This window comes from Thamnophis elegans, chromosome 1, assembly GCF_009769535.1.
Source record: "Thamnophis elegans isolate rThaEle1 chromosome 1, rThaEle1.pri, whole genome shotgun sequence".
Classification (NCBI taxonomy): Eukaryota; Metazoa; Chordata; class Lepidosauria; order Squamata; family Colubridae; genus Thamnophis; species Thamnophis elegans.
The window spans coordinates 122462486-122479001 of record NC_045541.1 but is presented as its reverse complement, the minus strand read 5'-3'; the positions used below and the strand labels follow the sequence as shown (position 1 = coordinate 122479001).

Below are 16516 nucleotides of genomic sequence, written 5' to 3'. Positions count from 1 at the left end.
GAGTACTGTTTGCTTTCAGCATTCTCATTAGGCAAGCTGGGGCTATTATTAAGGTACAACCACATAACTGTTATATTAGCACTTAAAGTATAGCATAGTAGCCCCCTCCAGGAGATGAATTCTAACCTTGTCAATATAATTCTACTTCCAATGCTACAGAACAGTTTGAAAAACTGAATACTGAAGCTTTATGTTAGGGAAAAAAAAGTCATGCTCATTCAGGCTTAAAGGCCACTTGGTTGGCCCAAGGTGCTGAGGTAAGGTTGGAAAAAAGCTCCCTCAGATCAAGTCAAGCATTGAGACCAAACTTCCGATTTTCTTGTACTTGTCTTAGGCTGTTAAATCAATTACCCTGTATTTCTGCCTGCCTTCAGCTCTCATTTAGAATAAGGGAAAGAATAAAAGGCCAAGACAAAATTACAATTTCAAAGTTAACAAATGATCATCATTCCAAGTGAAAGACTATGTACCATGTAGCCACATATTCACATAACCTCACATTTTAGAGCCTTCAACCTTTAAAAGATGTGTTTTTATGATGGAGTTTTTAAGATTCCCCTCCCCCCCTTCCCAATGTTTTGAAACTTAGTCAAAATATTTTTTTTAAAAAAATGGAGACCAAAGAGCCTGCTTTGTAGGAAACAGAAATGCTCGACAATTTTGAAAAGATCATTGATGATTATTTATTTTTCCTTAAAGTGGAATACTTTTTCTTCAACATATAAAGGATTTAAGCCATTCCTTACAAGGATATTACATAGAAAATATTGAGTTAATGTTATTAATCTTACCATTATGAGTACTAGTCCTACTTGTTGCACCTGAGGATACTATTAAAAGACTAGGAACCTCTCTCAGGAGATCTAAGATTTGGTGGGTATCTTCAAATTAGAATCTTCTCCTTTTATTCCTGTTCAAAGTGTACCTGATATTACTGCTTATGAGTTGGTTTCCTTGGGCTGGTATCCTTCAGATGTATCAAGCTACAAGTTCCATGAATGCAGCCATGGTTGCATTGAATACTTGAATACTTTAAAGGTAGGAAAGTATTAGAGTTAAGGTATTTAATTTGAAAGTGTGTCTCCCATTAAAAATATCTGATATCACTCTGAATTCCATTATCAACTGATTCTTTTGAACCTACAGTGAAATCTCATTTTTATACATTCCCCTGATTTTCTAGTCTGATATTTCTTTTTCTATTACTTAGCCTTTCTACAGACATGAATCTAAGCTAGAGTGGTCTGAAGTGCCAAGAAATCCTAGCATTATTTCTTTTTAAAAAAATGTTTCTTTGCTTCAATTACTCAGTTGGTGCAGAAAAGCTGTTCCCCTGACAAACCCTACTTTTAGCCAACCATTATCTCCTGCCTCCTCCTCCTCCTTTTCCAGCCAACCATTATCTCCTGTCTCCTTCTTCTTCTTTTCCATCAATTGTTTTTTTTTTTGTACATAATGGCAATCTCATCTGTCCTTTGAAGTTCCATAACAAAAGTTTAGAGGAAAATGTTGAATTATTTAACAAAAAAGCCAAAATTGCATACCCAGCTAAAACTATTATTTCAAGAAAAAATTCAGAATATAATAATTAGACATGGAACTGTTTAAAAAAGGAAACAACTGAACATTATCAAGTTGAATTAAAGGATGTTTCATGCAATAACTGCTCTTTAGGATCCATTCCAATGTCTATGGAGATTCTCAATCATCCAGATCATAGTTGTCCCAAAGATGCATTTCAAAAGGCAACTAGACTTTGTTTTTTTCCTTGAAAATGTTTCGCTTCTCATCCAACAAATCTCTTCAGTTTGCCTTTTGAAAAGCACTTTGGGAGATATGCAATCACTGGTATTCTTCTTTAACTGAAAAGATCACCATAAAGATGGCATAAAAGAGCCATGTTTTCTATTTTATTTGTCTTACAATATTCTGACCAGCTGCTTAAATTTGCAGTTGGAATTTGATATAAAAATAGAACTTCTGATCTCTGTTGTTCATGTCGATAACATGATATCTAATTTTAAAAGCTACAAACTTTCAGAATTCTTTTAAATGCAATATGTATTGCAGACAGTATATAACAATCACAGGTTAATATTTTATGGCACTTACACTACAAGTTTGGTAGATGCTACTATCAGGCAGATTCATCCAGTGGAGATACTCAAGAGATTTAAATGACCCACCTGAATAACTGTGAAGATGCTCAGTTCTCTTTTGTGGACGGCTGACCTTTTATCCACAGTTTTCCTAATGGAATTTCCACATAATAAGTAACAACGTTTTTGTTGGTAGGCTACTTTGTTCTGAAACTTAAACTGATGCACTCGTTTATGCAGACAGCATGAGGAAGGAAGCCTTCAAATGTATAATTTATAGGATCATTAATCCTGACACTTTCATAATCAAACCTGCCACTGAAGATGCTCAAAACTACAACTCCTTTGGGAATGTTCCTCTTCTTTCATACATACAGCAATTCAGCAATCATTTTCTTTAATGTGGAAGAAATGGAAGGATTAGGAATCTCAATTTTTCTGGATTGCAAAAGAGACAGGATGACTATAGAAAAATCCTGTGGTGATAGGAATAATAATTTCAAAATTAAATAGCTCTTACTGAAATGTAATTATGCCTTTATGGCTGCCAGAAAAATTTCAGGATCGTTTTGTTTTACAAAAATAGGAAACTTTAAATATTCCCTTTAAATACTGTCATTATAAGCAGTATATTACACTGCAGACATCTCCCCACCATTAATATGGGGTAATTATTATATACTAAAATTTGGTGTGATAACACAGACAAGACAATCAGGCTTGGAGCGTTAGTATGTTGCCTTGCAAGGATTTCACAATAATGGAGATCTTAGGAAACATAGGAATGTGTGTCCAAGAGGATCTAAATACTTTTCAAAACTGATGGTTTTGACATATTGTCTCTGTCAAAGCAGATCAGACACAGGTTAGAACCTTTATTGAAGCCTGCCTTGTGGCAATAAGAACTTATTTCTCCACACTTATTCAATCCAAATGTCATCTGGTGGCCCTGTTTAGTACAACCCATTCCCTAGGGCCTGAAGATTTCGTCCTGGCTGGGGTTTGGTCCTATGCTACCTAGATGAGTTTAATCCCATTAATTCTGAGGAAATGAATAGGTGTGTTTTAGAGTCAGGCCTCTCTTAGTTGGTTAAAGCCTCCAGAGATCAGGGGAGGGGGCATCCATGAGATAGTAAATGTCTCCTTGAGAAATGGAATGGTTCTGCCGAGTTTGAAAGAAGCAGTAGTCTATTCCTTCTTCAATAAACTATTACTGGATCCTACAGATATGAAATAACATCCCAATAAGTGAACTAAATCTTGGTTTGATACAAAGTATTTCTCACAAAGTGACACGGTGGCTCAGTGGCTAAAACAATGAGCTTGTCGATCAGAAAGGTCGGCAGTTCAGCAGTTTGAATCCCTAGCTCAGCATAATGGGGTATGTTCCCATTACTTGTCCCAGCTTCTGCCAATCTAGCCATTCGAAAGCATGTAAAACTGCAAGTAGAAAAATAGGAACCACCTTTGGTGGGAAGGTAACAGTGTTCCATGCGCCTTTGGCGTTTAGTCATGCCAGCCACATGACCACAGAAATATCATCAGACAGCGCTCGCTCTTTGGGCTTTGTAACAGAGATGAGCACCGCCCCCTAGAAACAGGAATGACTAGCACATATGCTAGTTACATTTATCTTTATATTATAGATATGAATTATTTTCAACCAGTACCCCACCTTCTGGGAAAGGTTGTTGAAAAGGCTGTTGACCTATAGTTCTTAAGGGTCTTGGAAAACCCAGAATATCTGTACTCCTTTAAGTCAGGTTTTAGGTTAGGATACTGTATGGAGAGAATTTTGATTAACTTGTGGATAACCTGAGGTGGGACATTCTTGATCTCCTATGGACCAGCTTTTGAGACTTGGGGCCATTGTTTTACAATTGTCCTTCATCATCCTTTGGAGTCAATTGCTATTGATTGAAGATGAGAGCAGTCAACCCCTATATCTCTGCTTTGCATAGTGCCATAAGGTTCTATTATTACCTCTTTTAAAATATTCATGAAGGTTTGTTCCAGTGTTTGGGACCTGTGTAGGATCTGGATGTGAAAGAATAGACTTTGACTCAACCCTTCGAGAATCGAGTACTTGTAAGTTTTTGCCTCCATGGATCCAGGAACCAGACACTTTCATCCTTGACTCTGAGCAGAGTGCACTGCCCCATTTGAATTCAGTGCACAATTTAGAAATCTTACTGGACTTACAGTTTCTACAGGACAACTTTGTCTTCTGTACTAATTGCATCTGTTATGTTACTGTTTATGCTCATGGATACTCACACCTTACTCACCCCAACTGAATTATTGCAATGCATTGTACTTGGGAAATTCTTAAAGACCATCCAGAAGTTTCAAATGATCCAGAATGCAGTAGTTTGAGTAGTTATGGGCATTCCTTGCTATGCCAATGTGACAACACTATTCCGTGAGCTATGTTGATTTAAAATAATCTTCTGGGTACAATGCAAGATACTGATGATCACTTATAAAGTCCACAGGGCATAGGATTGGGTTATTGTGAGACTGCTTGCTATCTAGGGCATTTGGCCATCCCATATGCTCTAACAGGGAGGGCTTACTGCAAGATCCCTAACTGAGAATCCTTTCCCAGTGGTGGTCCCTGACTTTGGAATCTCTCCTCCAGTACTGTTGGCCCATTCCCTGTAGGCCTTTACAAAGGAAACTCTTTTCTGAGACTTGTAGATGTGGATCACTGGATGATACTCAATTGCTTGAGTTGCATTATATTTTAGTCTGGTTGCCATTTTATTGTTTTAATTGGTTTTTAATGTATTACTTTGCATTCGGGGGCTGTATTTGTTCTCTTTTTGTCTGCCACCAATAGTCTCTGGGTATGGTAGCCATAGAAATATAATAAATAAATAAATAAATAATCGAGATGCAACTGAATCACAATTTAGTTTAGTCACCTGATACATTATATTCAAGAGATATTTCATATTTTAAGGGACAATTTAAGGAATACAGAGTGACTTTGTTCAATCTGGTTTAACAATCAAAACTACAACAGAATATAGATTTAATCCTTTCTGTGGATTATTTTCATATTTTCATAATTTCAAAAATGTTTGATGGTACAATATAGATATCATGTAATTAATAAATGGTCACTAATTAAAGTAGGGCAGGTTTTGGTCTCCAAAGTTCTAACAGATAGAGAAATAACTGCATTGTAGTTTATATAATATAAAATATTATAGCAGGAAGGGAGTTGAATAATCCAACATGGTGATACAATGAAAGCACAACCAGTTTAGTCATGTTCCATGCAAAATACATGCAAAAGGAGACAGAGATGTGATTCTATGGCTGCCATCTTGATTTTCATTATCCTGTCTCCTCCAAACACCCCTGATTATTTTCACCCTTTTTGTAACGCTAATGCATAAACCCAAGCATGAGATGCCACCTTACACATTAAGGGCTCCAATCTCTGTTGTTGAAAAGTTCTTCATATTTAAACAACCATATCGTAATACATTTTACACATACTAAAAGCTGAAGAGATTATTTTGAAAGCCAAATAACCTAAAGAGTAAGCATAATAAAAATGAAATAGGTTACAGTTTATTAGCAGCGGGTAGCAGATGTGGTAAAATTCTTGCCAGCTTCCCCACTTTTCTTCCCCAGCAGGAACTTTCTATCAAACTGTGTGTTAGATCTTGAATATAATGCAAGCTGCTGTTACAGCAATTGTACCCTCTGCACTGCCCTATTATACTGACATTTGTGTTGGAGTTCCTACTTCTTTCTTTCTAATAATAATGTTTAAAATATATCCTGCAGAGGTAAATGTAAAAGCAGGTATTATGTGCCAGCTAAAAATAAGATAGCAAAATATGAAATTGATTAGAGAATAATTCAATATTGAAAGGTCATTTTTCTTGCCAAACGATAGGTTTCTATGACAAGATAAAAATAATGATTGAAGTTAAGATTCCTTGAGGTACTTTTCAAACATAAATAATTCAGTATATCTATTACAATGAGAAAGTAAAAATAACTGTTTAAGGAACAAAGTCTTAAACCGATAGCAATATAAAATAGATGCAAATCAAATTTGTCACACAGAATATGTTCTCTAAAATTTTTATTCTCTGGGATGCCAAAAATAAGCCCTTTTAGAAGGTAGCTAAGCAGAGTTAAGAAGATTTATGGGTAGAAAAATATAAATGATAAAATGTAGCTATGAAGGCATACTCAAATAATAAATAAGTTGTAGAATCTAATATTTTGTAAGTGTACTTTGTGAGTTACATTGAGATTCAGAGCAGAAATGTGTTAAAAGCATCTTTGAACGCTTCTTTCACCTCTGAATTCATCTAAAAAGCCGAAAGTTGGCTTGCTTTAATAATTTTTATACTGCAATTGTAGGCTTCTGATGGAAACCAAAAATGTAATTAACATGTGCTAATTGGAATGTTACCCTAGGATAAAATAGACCATATAACATAAGGGTTTTTTCCCCTCTTTTTAAGATGTGTTTATGTTGTGACAAAACAATTCTCAAAGTGGCATTAATCTATACTTTGTATCTGTTGAAGATATGGAACTTGAAAAACAAAGCAAACCTTATATTGATCTAAACAGATTGGGGAAATGGGGGTAGTCACACCTTATTCATAGTTTTTCAAACCCTATGTCTCCATAAAGTAATGTGAATGAAAGAAAGAAAGAAAGAAAGAAAGAAAGAAATACACACACATTTTTAATAGCCACATTTCAATTAAATTATTAAATTATTTTTACTTGTATGACGATAGATGTCCCTATAAATAAGATACATTATTTAAAAATAACAAAATACCAAACTCTTCAAAAAGAAAATTAAGCTGGAATAAATTTGAAGTCAACATGCCACAGAAACCACGATTTGCTATTCCTTCTACAACTTCAGTAGGGAAAGATACAGGGGTGGGATCCTACTGGTTTAACAACTGGTTTGCTGTGCGTGCATGCACAGTTTACAGAAAACTCACCTTCTGCGTTACTGCTGGTGAGGAAAATAGCTGAGGCGTGGCAATCCACTCTGCCGCGCCGATCAGCTGGGCTTTGGAAAAGGAAATATAGGTGAGTATAGTGCAGAGGTGGGCGGGTGGGCCCACTTCAAAGTCGGAGTGAACTGGTACTCTCAGCTGATGGTTGGAGCTACTGATTTGCCTGAATCGGTCCAAACAAGTGGAATCCCACCCCTGGAAAGATAGGAAAAAGCCTTTGCATTAAAAAAAAAACTTCCTATAATTAAGAGCAGATAACGTTAGGTTCAATGGAAAAAAAAGTTATCCTGGCATAGCTGCTTGAATTCTGTAGAGAGAAGAGCCTTGAAAGATTATATCAGCATCTCCTTATCACCAGTTTCCTTGGTGGAAAGAAGGAAGATTTAACCAGGAGAGCCAAGAATGCCTGCCTGATCCAGTGGTTGTGATCAATACCCCAAGGTATCAAAGACTACTGAAAGAGCTAATAGGTTCAACAGTTTCCCATGTCAATCTCCAACAATTACATATTGGCTTCTATTGCAAGCCCACATTTAATTGTTCAGCCTTAGTATAAACAGAAATTTTCTGATGACCTGATGACTAACTATCCCAATCTAAGCTCTGTACACTTCTGTATAAATTCTTGTTAAATGAACAACAAAAGGCTCGTTTATAGCATAATTAAGCTATCTGAACATCATGGCATATTGGAGGTCTATAATATTCTTAAATAGATAATCCTACATCTATTTATCAGCCCTATGAACTAAAGCAGACCACTTTTAAAGAGATGTGCTATATGCCAGATTTATGTATAAATCCATGCACATGAGAAGATTTCTCACAGAGATCCAACAGAATGCTATAAGCATGCCTTATACTAGCCAAAAGCATTTATTCTGCTTCATAGATGAAGAAGAAAAAAACAAAGTAAAGTGATTATTCACTGCTGAGCTGGCAGGCATGTTGCTGGGTCAGTGGCTGGCACATACTGTGCTGTGTGAAAGTTGAAAGCAGCATTAAAATAGGACTAGTTCATATGCAACTCACTTTTTACATCCACAGCTGAATGAAGCCAAAGTAAAAGTATAGGAAATGCATCCAACACCCAGAAAAAGAAGACATTTTTTAAAATAAAGGATTAAATTAAAAAACTATCTCGCTTCTCTGATTTAAGTTCAATTACTTGGAAGTAAATTCTACAAAAGTCAATGTGCCAACATTTTAACTGTTTTAGTATCATGCATGTCATTTAGAAGTAATAGGCATTAAACATTTAAAAATACATTGAACATTTATATTGTAGACAGATATTGTCCCCTCCCCTCAATATTTTTGAACAGATATTTGGGGGAGGATCTTCTCCTTTTTGTTTTTCCATATAGCTTGTCTGCTAATAGTTGGGATAAGTTGGGGGAGTTTTCTTTGAAATAAATTGATGGGAATTTCAGGTGTGTTGCACAACAATGTCCTATCTTCCCCTAGCAAATATTCAGCAAATGCATTCTTTGTTTCTACTTATTGATTTAGTAGTCAATGTGAAACTATTTCTTTCTTTGAAGGCTGTGAAATAGTTCATTTCTGACAAAAGTGCATTCATTAGACGAGTGCTATAAAAGTAGAGTCAAAACAGGGCTTCGGGAAAAAGGAAAGCATCAGCATGCTCATGAGAGCGCTAAAGGTTGAAATACAAAATTAAATTAAACTATACTAAAGCTCCCAATACTATTCTTATAAAAATGACAGCATCTTGGGATTAAGGCTTTTTAATAGCAGTTTGCAAGGGAAGACAAGTTGGTGGTTTCCTGGGAGTTGGAGACAAAGATAGGGAGTTATGGGGACAGCTAAGGACTCAGTGTGGCCTATAAGCGTTGTCTTGATCCCAATGATGCTGCATGTTTCAAGAATCTGTCCAACTTCAAATGGGCTGAATTTAAATGGCTAAATAAATCTATGTGCCTGCACCTTTCTAAGAGAAAAGATTGAGTTATGACTAAGAGAAGAGAATATATGTAACTTAAGAGTTGAACTGTGGAGTTCTTGATGTTCTTGAACTTGTTTACTTGCAGATGTTTCATTACCCAACTAAGTAACAGTGGTGGGTTGCAGGTGGTAAGCCCCAGTATGGGCGTACCAGTGTCTGCCGGGAGCACCGGGTACCATTCCGGTGCAGTGCTCCAGAAGGCTCACCCGTCCCCCCTCATTTCTTACCTGTATTTGAAGGAAACGGGGCATCTGTGTATGTACCTGCATCATAAGGTGCCTGCGCGACACTCCACCAAGCAGCTGGAGCGTCGTGGAGGCATCGCTAGGTGGAGGTAAGGATGCATGCGCGTACTGCACATGTTCATATGGTGGCCACCGGGCCCCGTTGTACCGTATCGGTTGCAACGGGATCTGGAACCCACCACTGGTAAGTAACATCATCAGTGCTAGTGTATTTGGGGTTTGCTCCCTGTTTATATACAGCAGCTTGCATTGCCAGTGTTGGTGGGGGTGTGATTTGTTCCTTGGTAGTTCCTTGCTTAGGATATTGTTTTCTTCTTTTTTTGTCTGATGTTAATCCAACTTATCTGGATGTAGGTTGCTGCAGAGAATGTGTCTTCTTGTTTTCATTTTAGCCTTTTTATTGTCACTCTAGATTCATGTGTAAATATGGTTTATTTCTATGTGTCTATTGATAACTGATTTGTCCAAATGGAAACTCCTAGGAATTCCCTAGTTTTTCGATTTAGCTTTGTGTAGAATGTTCAGAGTTTTGTTGACTGAAACTGTGACTGAAACTGTTCATGTGTTGTGAGATTGAGGCGTTTCATTGTGTCTTCTGACCACTAGTTGATGTTCAGAGATATGTTCTGCTAGTCTTTCTGTCTGCCCTACATAGTGATGGTTAGAGTTCTTACACTGTAATTGTACCATCAGGAAAGTCTTTGTTTATATAATTCTTTGTTTATATGCAGACCTAGAGTTAAATAACAACCAGGGCTATAATGGATAGAAAACCAAGATACTAAAATCCTATATATTTTACTGTGTAGATGCATAACATGCTTTAACAAAAGAGCCTCTGGGTAGTATTCCAGAAATCACTCTAAAGGACACTGACACGGGAAACCACTAGTATATAAAAAGCACAAAACCTACTGCCTTCTAGTACTGATGATGTGATTTAGCTTGCTAATGAAACATCTGTGCGAAAGCTACCAGGCTCAGAACACTAAGGACCCCACAGTTCAAACCTGAGCTACAAATATTCTCTTTCAAACGTTAAATCATATTTAAGAAACCCTGTATTATACCCAGTATAGAATACAGTTAAATTGAATTTGGTACGAATTCAAATTCAAAGGGCATTGAATCAGAACTCTTGCTTAGACCGTGACTAGCTTGAAGACTATTTTAAACATGGAGAAAGCCAAGGGAACGAAAAGAAAGTATGAATGGGAAATTTGTTAAGTCTTGGGTGCGATTGGCATGATTTCCTACAAAAACGTATCAATGTTCTATTCCAGACTTCTGCAGCATGAGCATCCACTCACATGTATGGAGTTCAGCTCTCAGGATTCAGCAGTTGTAAGAAAAACAGAATTCTAGGGCTGAATACCACATATCAGAAAGTGATTCTCATGAGGCTAAGATTTAATGAGAAATAACTTTACACACAAGCAACAGCAGATGAAAGAGCTAGTACAGGCAAACAACTCTTAATATGTCACATAAATATTCAAGGGGGGGGGAAGGGAAGTCCAAAAATTCTAGGAGATATTGCATCAATGAAATCACTTATAAAGGAATGCTGGAAGGTTCCTCTCTCTGTTTTTGAAATTCTGTATTCTAACCCCCAATTCTTAACATTAAAATTCATTAAAGAAAATTCAGGAGAATCATGCTGTGCACTTCAGGGGCTTGGCAGATGTCCAGGTTTAGGAAAGCTGGTTTATATTCTTAGTTGGGCACAAGAATTATAAACGACTGAACTTGAGACCAAAAGGAATTACTCCACTGGTTACTCCATTGTGAGATTAGTGAGATAAGATCCAATATTGCGTTTGTATACATAGTGCCATGAACTCTGATACAAAGTAGACCACTTCTAGAGCCTGTATTATTAGACAGACCACTCTAAATGGTTACAGATGGAGTTTGGGCTGGCCAGTTAAGCAATACATGTATCAAATTCAAGCAAAAGAACAGATATTTTTAAAAAGAAAACAGACCACCACATTTGCCAACTTACTTTGAAGATACTTAAGGGGTTGGATGTATTTCCCAACATTGTAGATTATCTCACAGGATGCTTAACAAGAGGTCAAGAAGCTTATACTAAAAGATGTATGGATCATGAACTTTACTTACAGCAAATATAGTCAGCATCAATCGGTTTTTGTTTTTATGCCATTTTTTTTCCTTATAACGTATATTTTTGACAGAAAGGTACTAGTGTCATATCCACAAAATAGAGTGGAGAAGCTATCATGGCAGAGCTCAGCAACACAAAGAGATAGTTCCACCCTGTTTTCCATTTGATCATGGCTCTTGCCTCCTCCTTAAGGGTTCACGTACAAAATTGTTAGGGAAAGACGAGTCATGTTTATTCAATTGAAAAGGAGATAGACTGCATCTTCAAAATTTATCCAACTCCCTATATTGTTATGCTTGGTCATATTCAGTATGACAGAAGGGGAACACTTGGAAACTGGCTTTTTAACAGAGATGATTGGTAAATACATTGTCCTTCACATCTAAACTCCAATGGATACAACAAACTTAGCATTAGAACAAAGAGGAGAATCCTGTGGTTCTTCGAGCATTCTTCATTACTGCTGTCCTGAGTGGGGTGATAATTGTAGTTCAGTAACTTTTTAAAAAAGGGGATGCGATGGCTCAGTGACTAAGACGCTGAGCTTGTCGATCAGAAGTGTCAGCAGTTTGAATCCCTAGTGCTGCATAACAAAGTGAACTCCCATTACTTGTCCTAGCTTCTGCCAACCTAGCAGTCCGAAAGCATGTAAAAATGCAAGTAGAAAAATAGAGACAATCTTTGGAGGGAAGGTAACAGCTTTCTGTGCACCTTTGGCATCTAGCCATGTCGGCCACATGACCATGGAGATGTCTTCGGACAATGCCGGCTTTGAAACACTTGCTTTGAAATGGAGATGAGCACTTCGCACAACGCTAGCTTTGAAGCGGAAATGAGCACTGCCCCTAGAGTCGGGAACAACTAGCACATATGGGCAAGAGGCAGTGATGTGCGGTGAGGTTTATGGCTGGTGAGGCAGTCTTCTCCCCCGACATCCCACTGTCTAAAGCGCTTTCTTTCTTTCGCCCGCCTGAGTTCTGACAGGCGGGCAAAAGAAAGTGCCAGCCCGCCGCTGGCTTTCTTTTGCCCGCCGCTATGTCCGACATAGAGGCGAGCCACCTCTATGTCGAACATAGCGGTGGGGCGGGCAAAAGCCCCTTTCTTTCTTTTACCCAGAGGCTGCAGCCTCTCTACAGGAGGAGGCAAGAGAACCACGTGCCTCATCTACATAAGGAATTTTTCGGTTTTTAACCCTTGCTTAACTCTGCTCAAGTGATCATAAAGTCAGACTAAATGAGGCACGTGGTTCTCCCACCTCTCCTGTAGAGGGCACTTTTTAGAGGCTTTTTTAAACAGTTAAGCACTAAGCAGAGTCATCCACTGTGACTCTGGCAGCAACTACCTCAGCCTTTTTCCTTTTACATTTTCTTTTCATGATGACAGTGGTGAGGCTCTGCCTCTCCTGTCTGCACGTCACTGGCAAGAGGAACATTTACCTTTACCTTAAAATCTAAAAGTCCAGTACAAGATAACTTGATGATTTCATTATTTGTAAGGAGCTTTCCTGACCAAAGATAGCACAGCATATATAAAGAAGAAATTATGCTAAGCCTTAAACCTTAAAGCAAATAAACAGCAAGAGTGTTATATTTATATCCTGTATTTTCTTTGCATCAATGGTGCAATACATCAGACTGTGAATTTACCTCTATTTCACTTCACAGGCTCTCTCTATTAATTCACAGATGAGTAGACAATTAGTCTGAGCTAAGTGATGCTGGCACTATATTCAACATCTCTAGACTATACAATTTGGACCTGATGTGTGTGTTAGCAACAACCAAAGCCCCTGAATTTTCCTTCCTCAGACAGTGGATATATGTCAATGACTTTATGTTTGTATTAATGAAGAGCAACTAATGTAGAAGCAGTCTTGTTTTGGCAAAGTAAATGGGTAGAATTTTCCCTTCAGTTTTATGTTCTGCAATGATTAGATAAGTCACCCTTTAGAAGTGATTCTCTTCTCAGTAAATGTGATTGTTATTGATCGTTACTAAAAACAGAATCACCAATCTTTTCAAAAGAATAAAAGCAATGCTGATTATTCCAAAATGTCTAAATTTCTCTTCTCCTTTCTTTGTAAAGCTTCTATACTGAGGTAGGAGATTCTCCTGCATGATATCAACATTATCATAGGTCTTTAGTTGCAAAAGAAAACAACCCCAAATCAGATAGAATAACAGAGTTGGAAGGGACCTTGGAGGTCTAGTCCAACTCTCTGCTTAGGCAGGATACCCTATACCATTTCAGACAAATAGTTATCCAATCTCTTCTTAAAAACTTCCAGTGTTGGAGCATTTACAACTTCTAGAGGCAAATTGTTCCACTGATTAATTGTTCTCTCAGGAATCTTCTCCTTAGTTCTAGGTTGCTTGTTTCCTTGATAAGTTTCCCTTTCTTGGTCCCTTTCTTTGATGTATGCAAACCATCTCTTCTGTATAGTTTTTCATTGGACTAGCTGCATACATCATGACTAATATAACCAAAGCCTTCTCTTTAGCACATCCTTTAGCCACACATTAAACTCTGCTATACACCAGTCTTTTCCTTTTTGTTCCTTATACCTTTACCTTCTCATTTCCTACTATGAAATGTAAATATCTAACTTCTGTAAAGTTTAGCTGATATTCTTCCGGGTTGTAGTCACATCTGATTCTATTAAGCATGTTATGATTTTTTCTAAACATTTTAAATGTCTCCCCTACGTTTCATATTACATGACTATGTGGTCTAAATATACTTTGCACCAACTACCTCATCCTGGAAGAATTCTGTTCATAAGCCTTTTGAGGGTCGCTGGTACCCCATGTTTTTACAATTTTTCTAGACTGATAAACATTTGAAGGTAGCAAATATTTTTCCTCCCTGTACATTTATTTTCTAATGGAATCTATCAATAATGTTTGGTCAAATTATATGCTGTAGAGAATAAGGAGAATAAGAGAGGGAGAGAGAAATCCATTACCAAAGCAATGAGGATAAAAACACTGATTAAACCCAAATAGTGAAGATGGTATACATAAACATCTCAGATGGACACACTACTAATTCAAATGAGTTTAAGAAAGGAAGGAGGTAAAACATAATCAGACTTCCAAGATTCAGTTATTGTAGGCAATCTTAATAGAAGTAGCCTTAGTCTTAGGATTTGATTTGTCTGATCTATATCTTGGGGTTGGCATGTTGAAAGATACTTCACATTGCCCAACTGGCCTATTAACTCATACATGACAATAACTCATACATACAATGTAACTATAAAATTTAGCTATTTTATTTACTTTCCACAGGGTATCCTGGTGCCCCCAGAAACTTTTTTAAAGAGCAGTGTACTATAAAGGGAAAGGAGAGACTGGTTATGATGGCCTTATGTAAAATGAAATCATTCCAAACTGTTGATTTCTGTTGGTTTCTATTTGAAACAATTCTTCTCATTTAAAGAAGGCCACATTATCATTTTTAAAGTATCACAAGCACAAAATTAGCACCTTGAAAGAGCTCCTCTGCCTGAGAAAAAGGATGTTACAAATTAAAAATGGTTCAATTTCAAAATATTTTGATCAGCTTTAGTTACCCAAGTGATTCATGTAAATATACTGATCAAGTACTGCTCCCAACAGATGTTATGCATATCATATTTAATCTTACTAATTATCATCTAAATTTTATTTATTAGATTTATACCCCACAATTTTTTTTTACGAACGCTCAAGATGGCATATAGTGTGTTCTTTATAATAATTGTAAGCGTAATTACTTTGTAATTGATTTTGAATAAAATAAAAATTCCTCCATAAAAGAGAAACTCCGCAGATCATCTCTGTGAAAGTTAAGTGCAGAAAATTACTCTCTTGAAATTTGACAAAGAAAAGGCATGTATGTACATTAGATTCAGACTCTAAATCCTCTTTTAAAAATGTCCACCTGGAATTGGTTGCTTTTTCAGGCTTCTTTTGCTTTTGCTTTATGGAATTCAGAGAAACCCGCTGAGCATTCTGTTAGGCAGTTTAATGTTTCAGCGGTCCATAGAAACAGAAGAGCCCAAATATAATAGCTCAATCAAACCTTATTCTATCAGTGTTTTTGAACCTCAGCAAAATGCATTGGGAACATTCTGATTTTAGTTCAAGTCATGAATGAATGTGTTTTCTAAACTGTTGCTTTGAAAGCAGGAAAAAAATAATATGATACATACCTGTATAATTTCTTTTAATTTCCTCTGCCATACAGCTTCAGCAACAGAAATGTACTTGCTGTCTGTTACGTAACAATTGGCCATGAGTATATGATGGAGTTCAGCCTTCAAATTCATGGCTTTCAGGACTTTTTCAACATGGTTTAAAGACATCAGGGCTTCTTTTATGATGCCGCCATTTGTAAGTTGCATAGTGCAGGGCACTAATGCAATCTGCCCAGCACAATACAGAGTATCTTCAATCTAGGAAAAATAATAATAAAGAAAACCTTTTTTAAAACAGTGGAATTATTCCATATTTTCTAATTAAAAGTTACCATCTTTAACTTAAGTAAAAATATATCAGTCTGAAGATAATTTCTGGCAGGGATTTGGCTACATTGTAAAAAAAAAAGCATTGTATCAAATATGGTTTTGGAACCATATTCATAACTATTCTCAGAGAAATCGCCAATGAACAGACCAATCTAGAAATATGTAGACGAACATAATGTCATAATATTTCCAAGGTATCAGTATGAAGACTTGTGTCATATTTGAAGTAAATTTGTTTACAACCTGTCAACCACGAAGGAGAGAAGGGAAGCTTTAAATGTTCTAATTTACAATAATTCACTTTAATTTAAGGCAGAAATGACTCCCAAGGTTTCATGAGTCCCCAGTAACACACAGTGATATATTGTGCAAAGAAAATATGATATAAAATTAAGCAGTAGCTGGAAATAAATTAATGTACCTACTATTTCAAGTAAATGTTATTAGATCATTATGTTTTTCTTACTTTGCTAATTTTACATTAAAAGGTTTAAGTGAGTTACAGTATATTTTGTCTTTGTTCTTGAATGATCAAGATAATGGTTGTTGT

At 36.6% G+C, this 16516-nt stretch overlaps 1 protein-coding gene across 2 annotated transcripts in view; it reads right to left on the bottom strand.

Annotated features, from left to right (window-relative positions):
- Positions 1-16516, bottom strand: part of DPH6 (diphthamine biosynthesis 6) — a 213762-nt gene that overhangs the window by 46049 nt on the left and 151197 nt on the right. Inside the window, exons 13-14 of one of the 2 annotated variants that reach the window (XM_032230016.1) lie at positions 15652-15894; positions 7097-7309 (exon numbers count right to left, since the gene is read on the bottom strand). In XM_032230016.1, the coding sequence (XP_032085907.1) occupies positions 7097-7309; positions 15652-15894 (456 nt within the window). The remainder of the gene's footprint in view (positions 1-7096; positions 7310-15651; positions 15895-16516) is intronic. The other variant, XM_032230024.1, reaches the window with a different exon arrangement.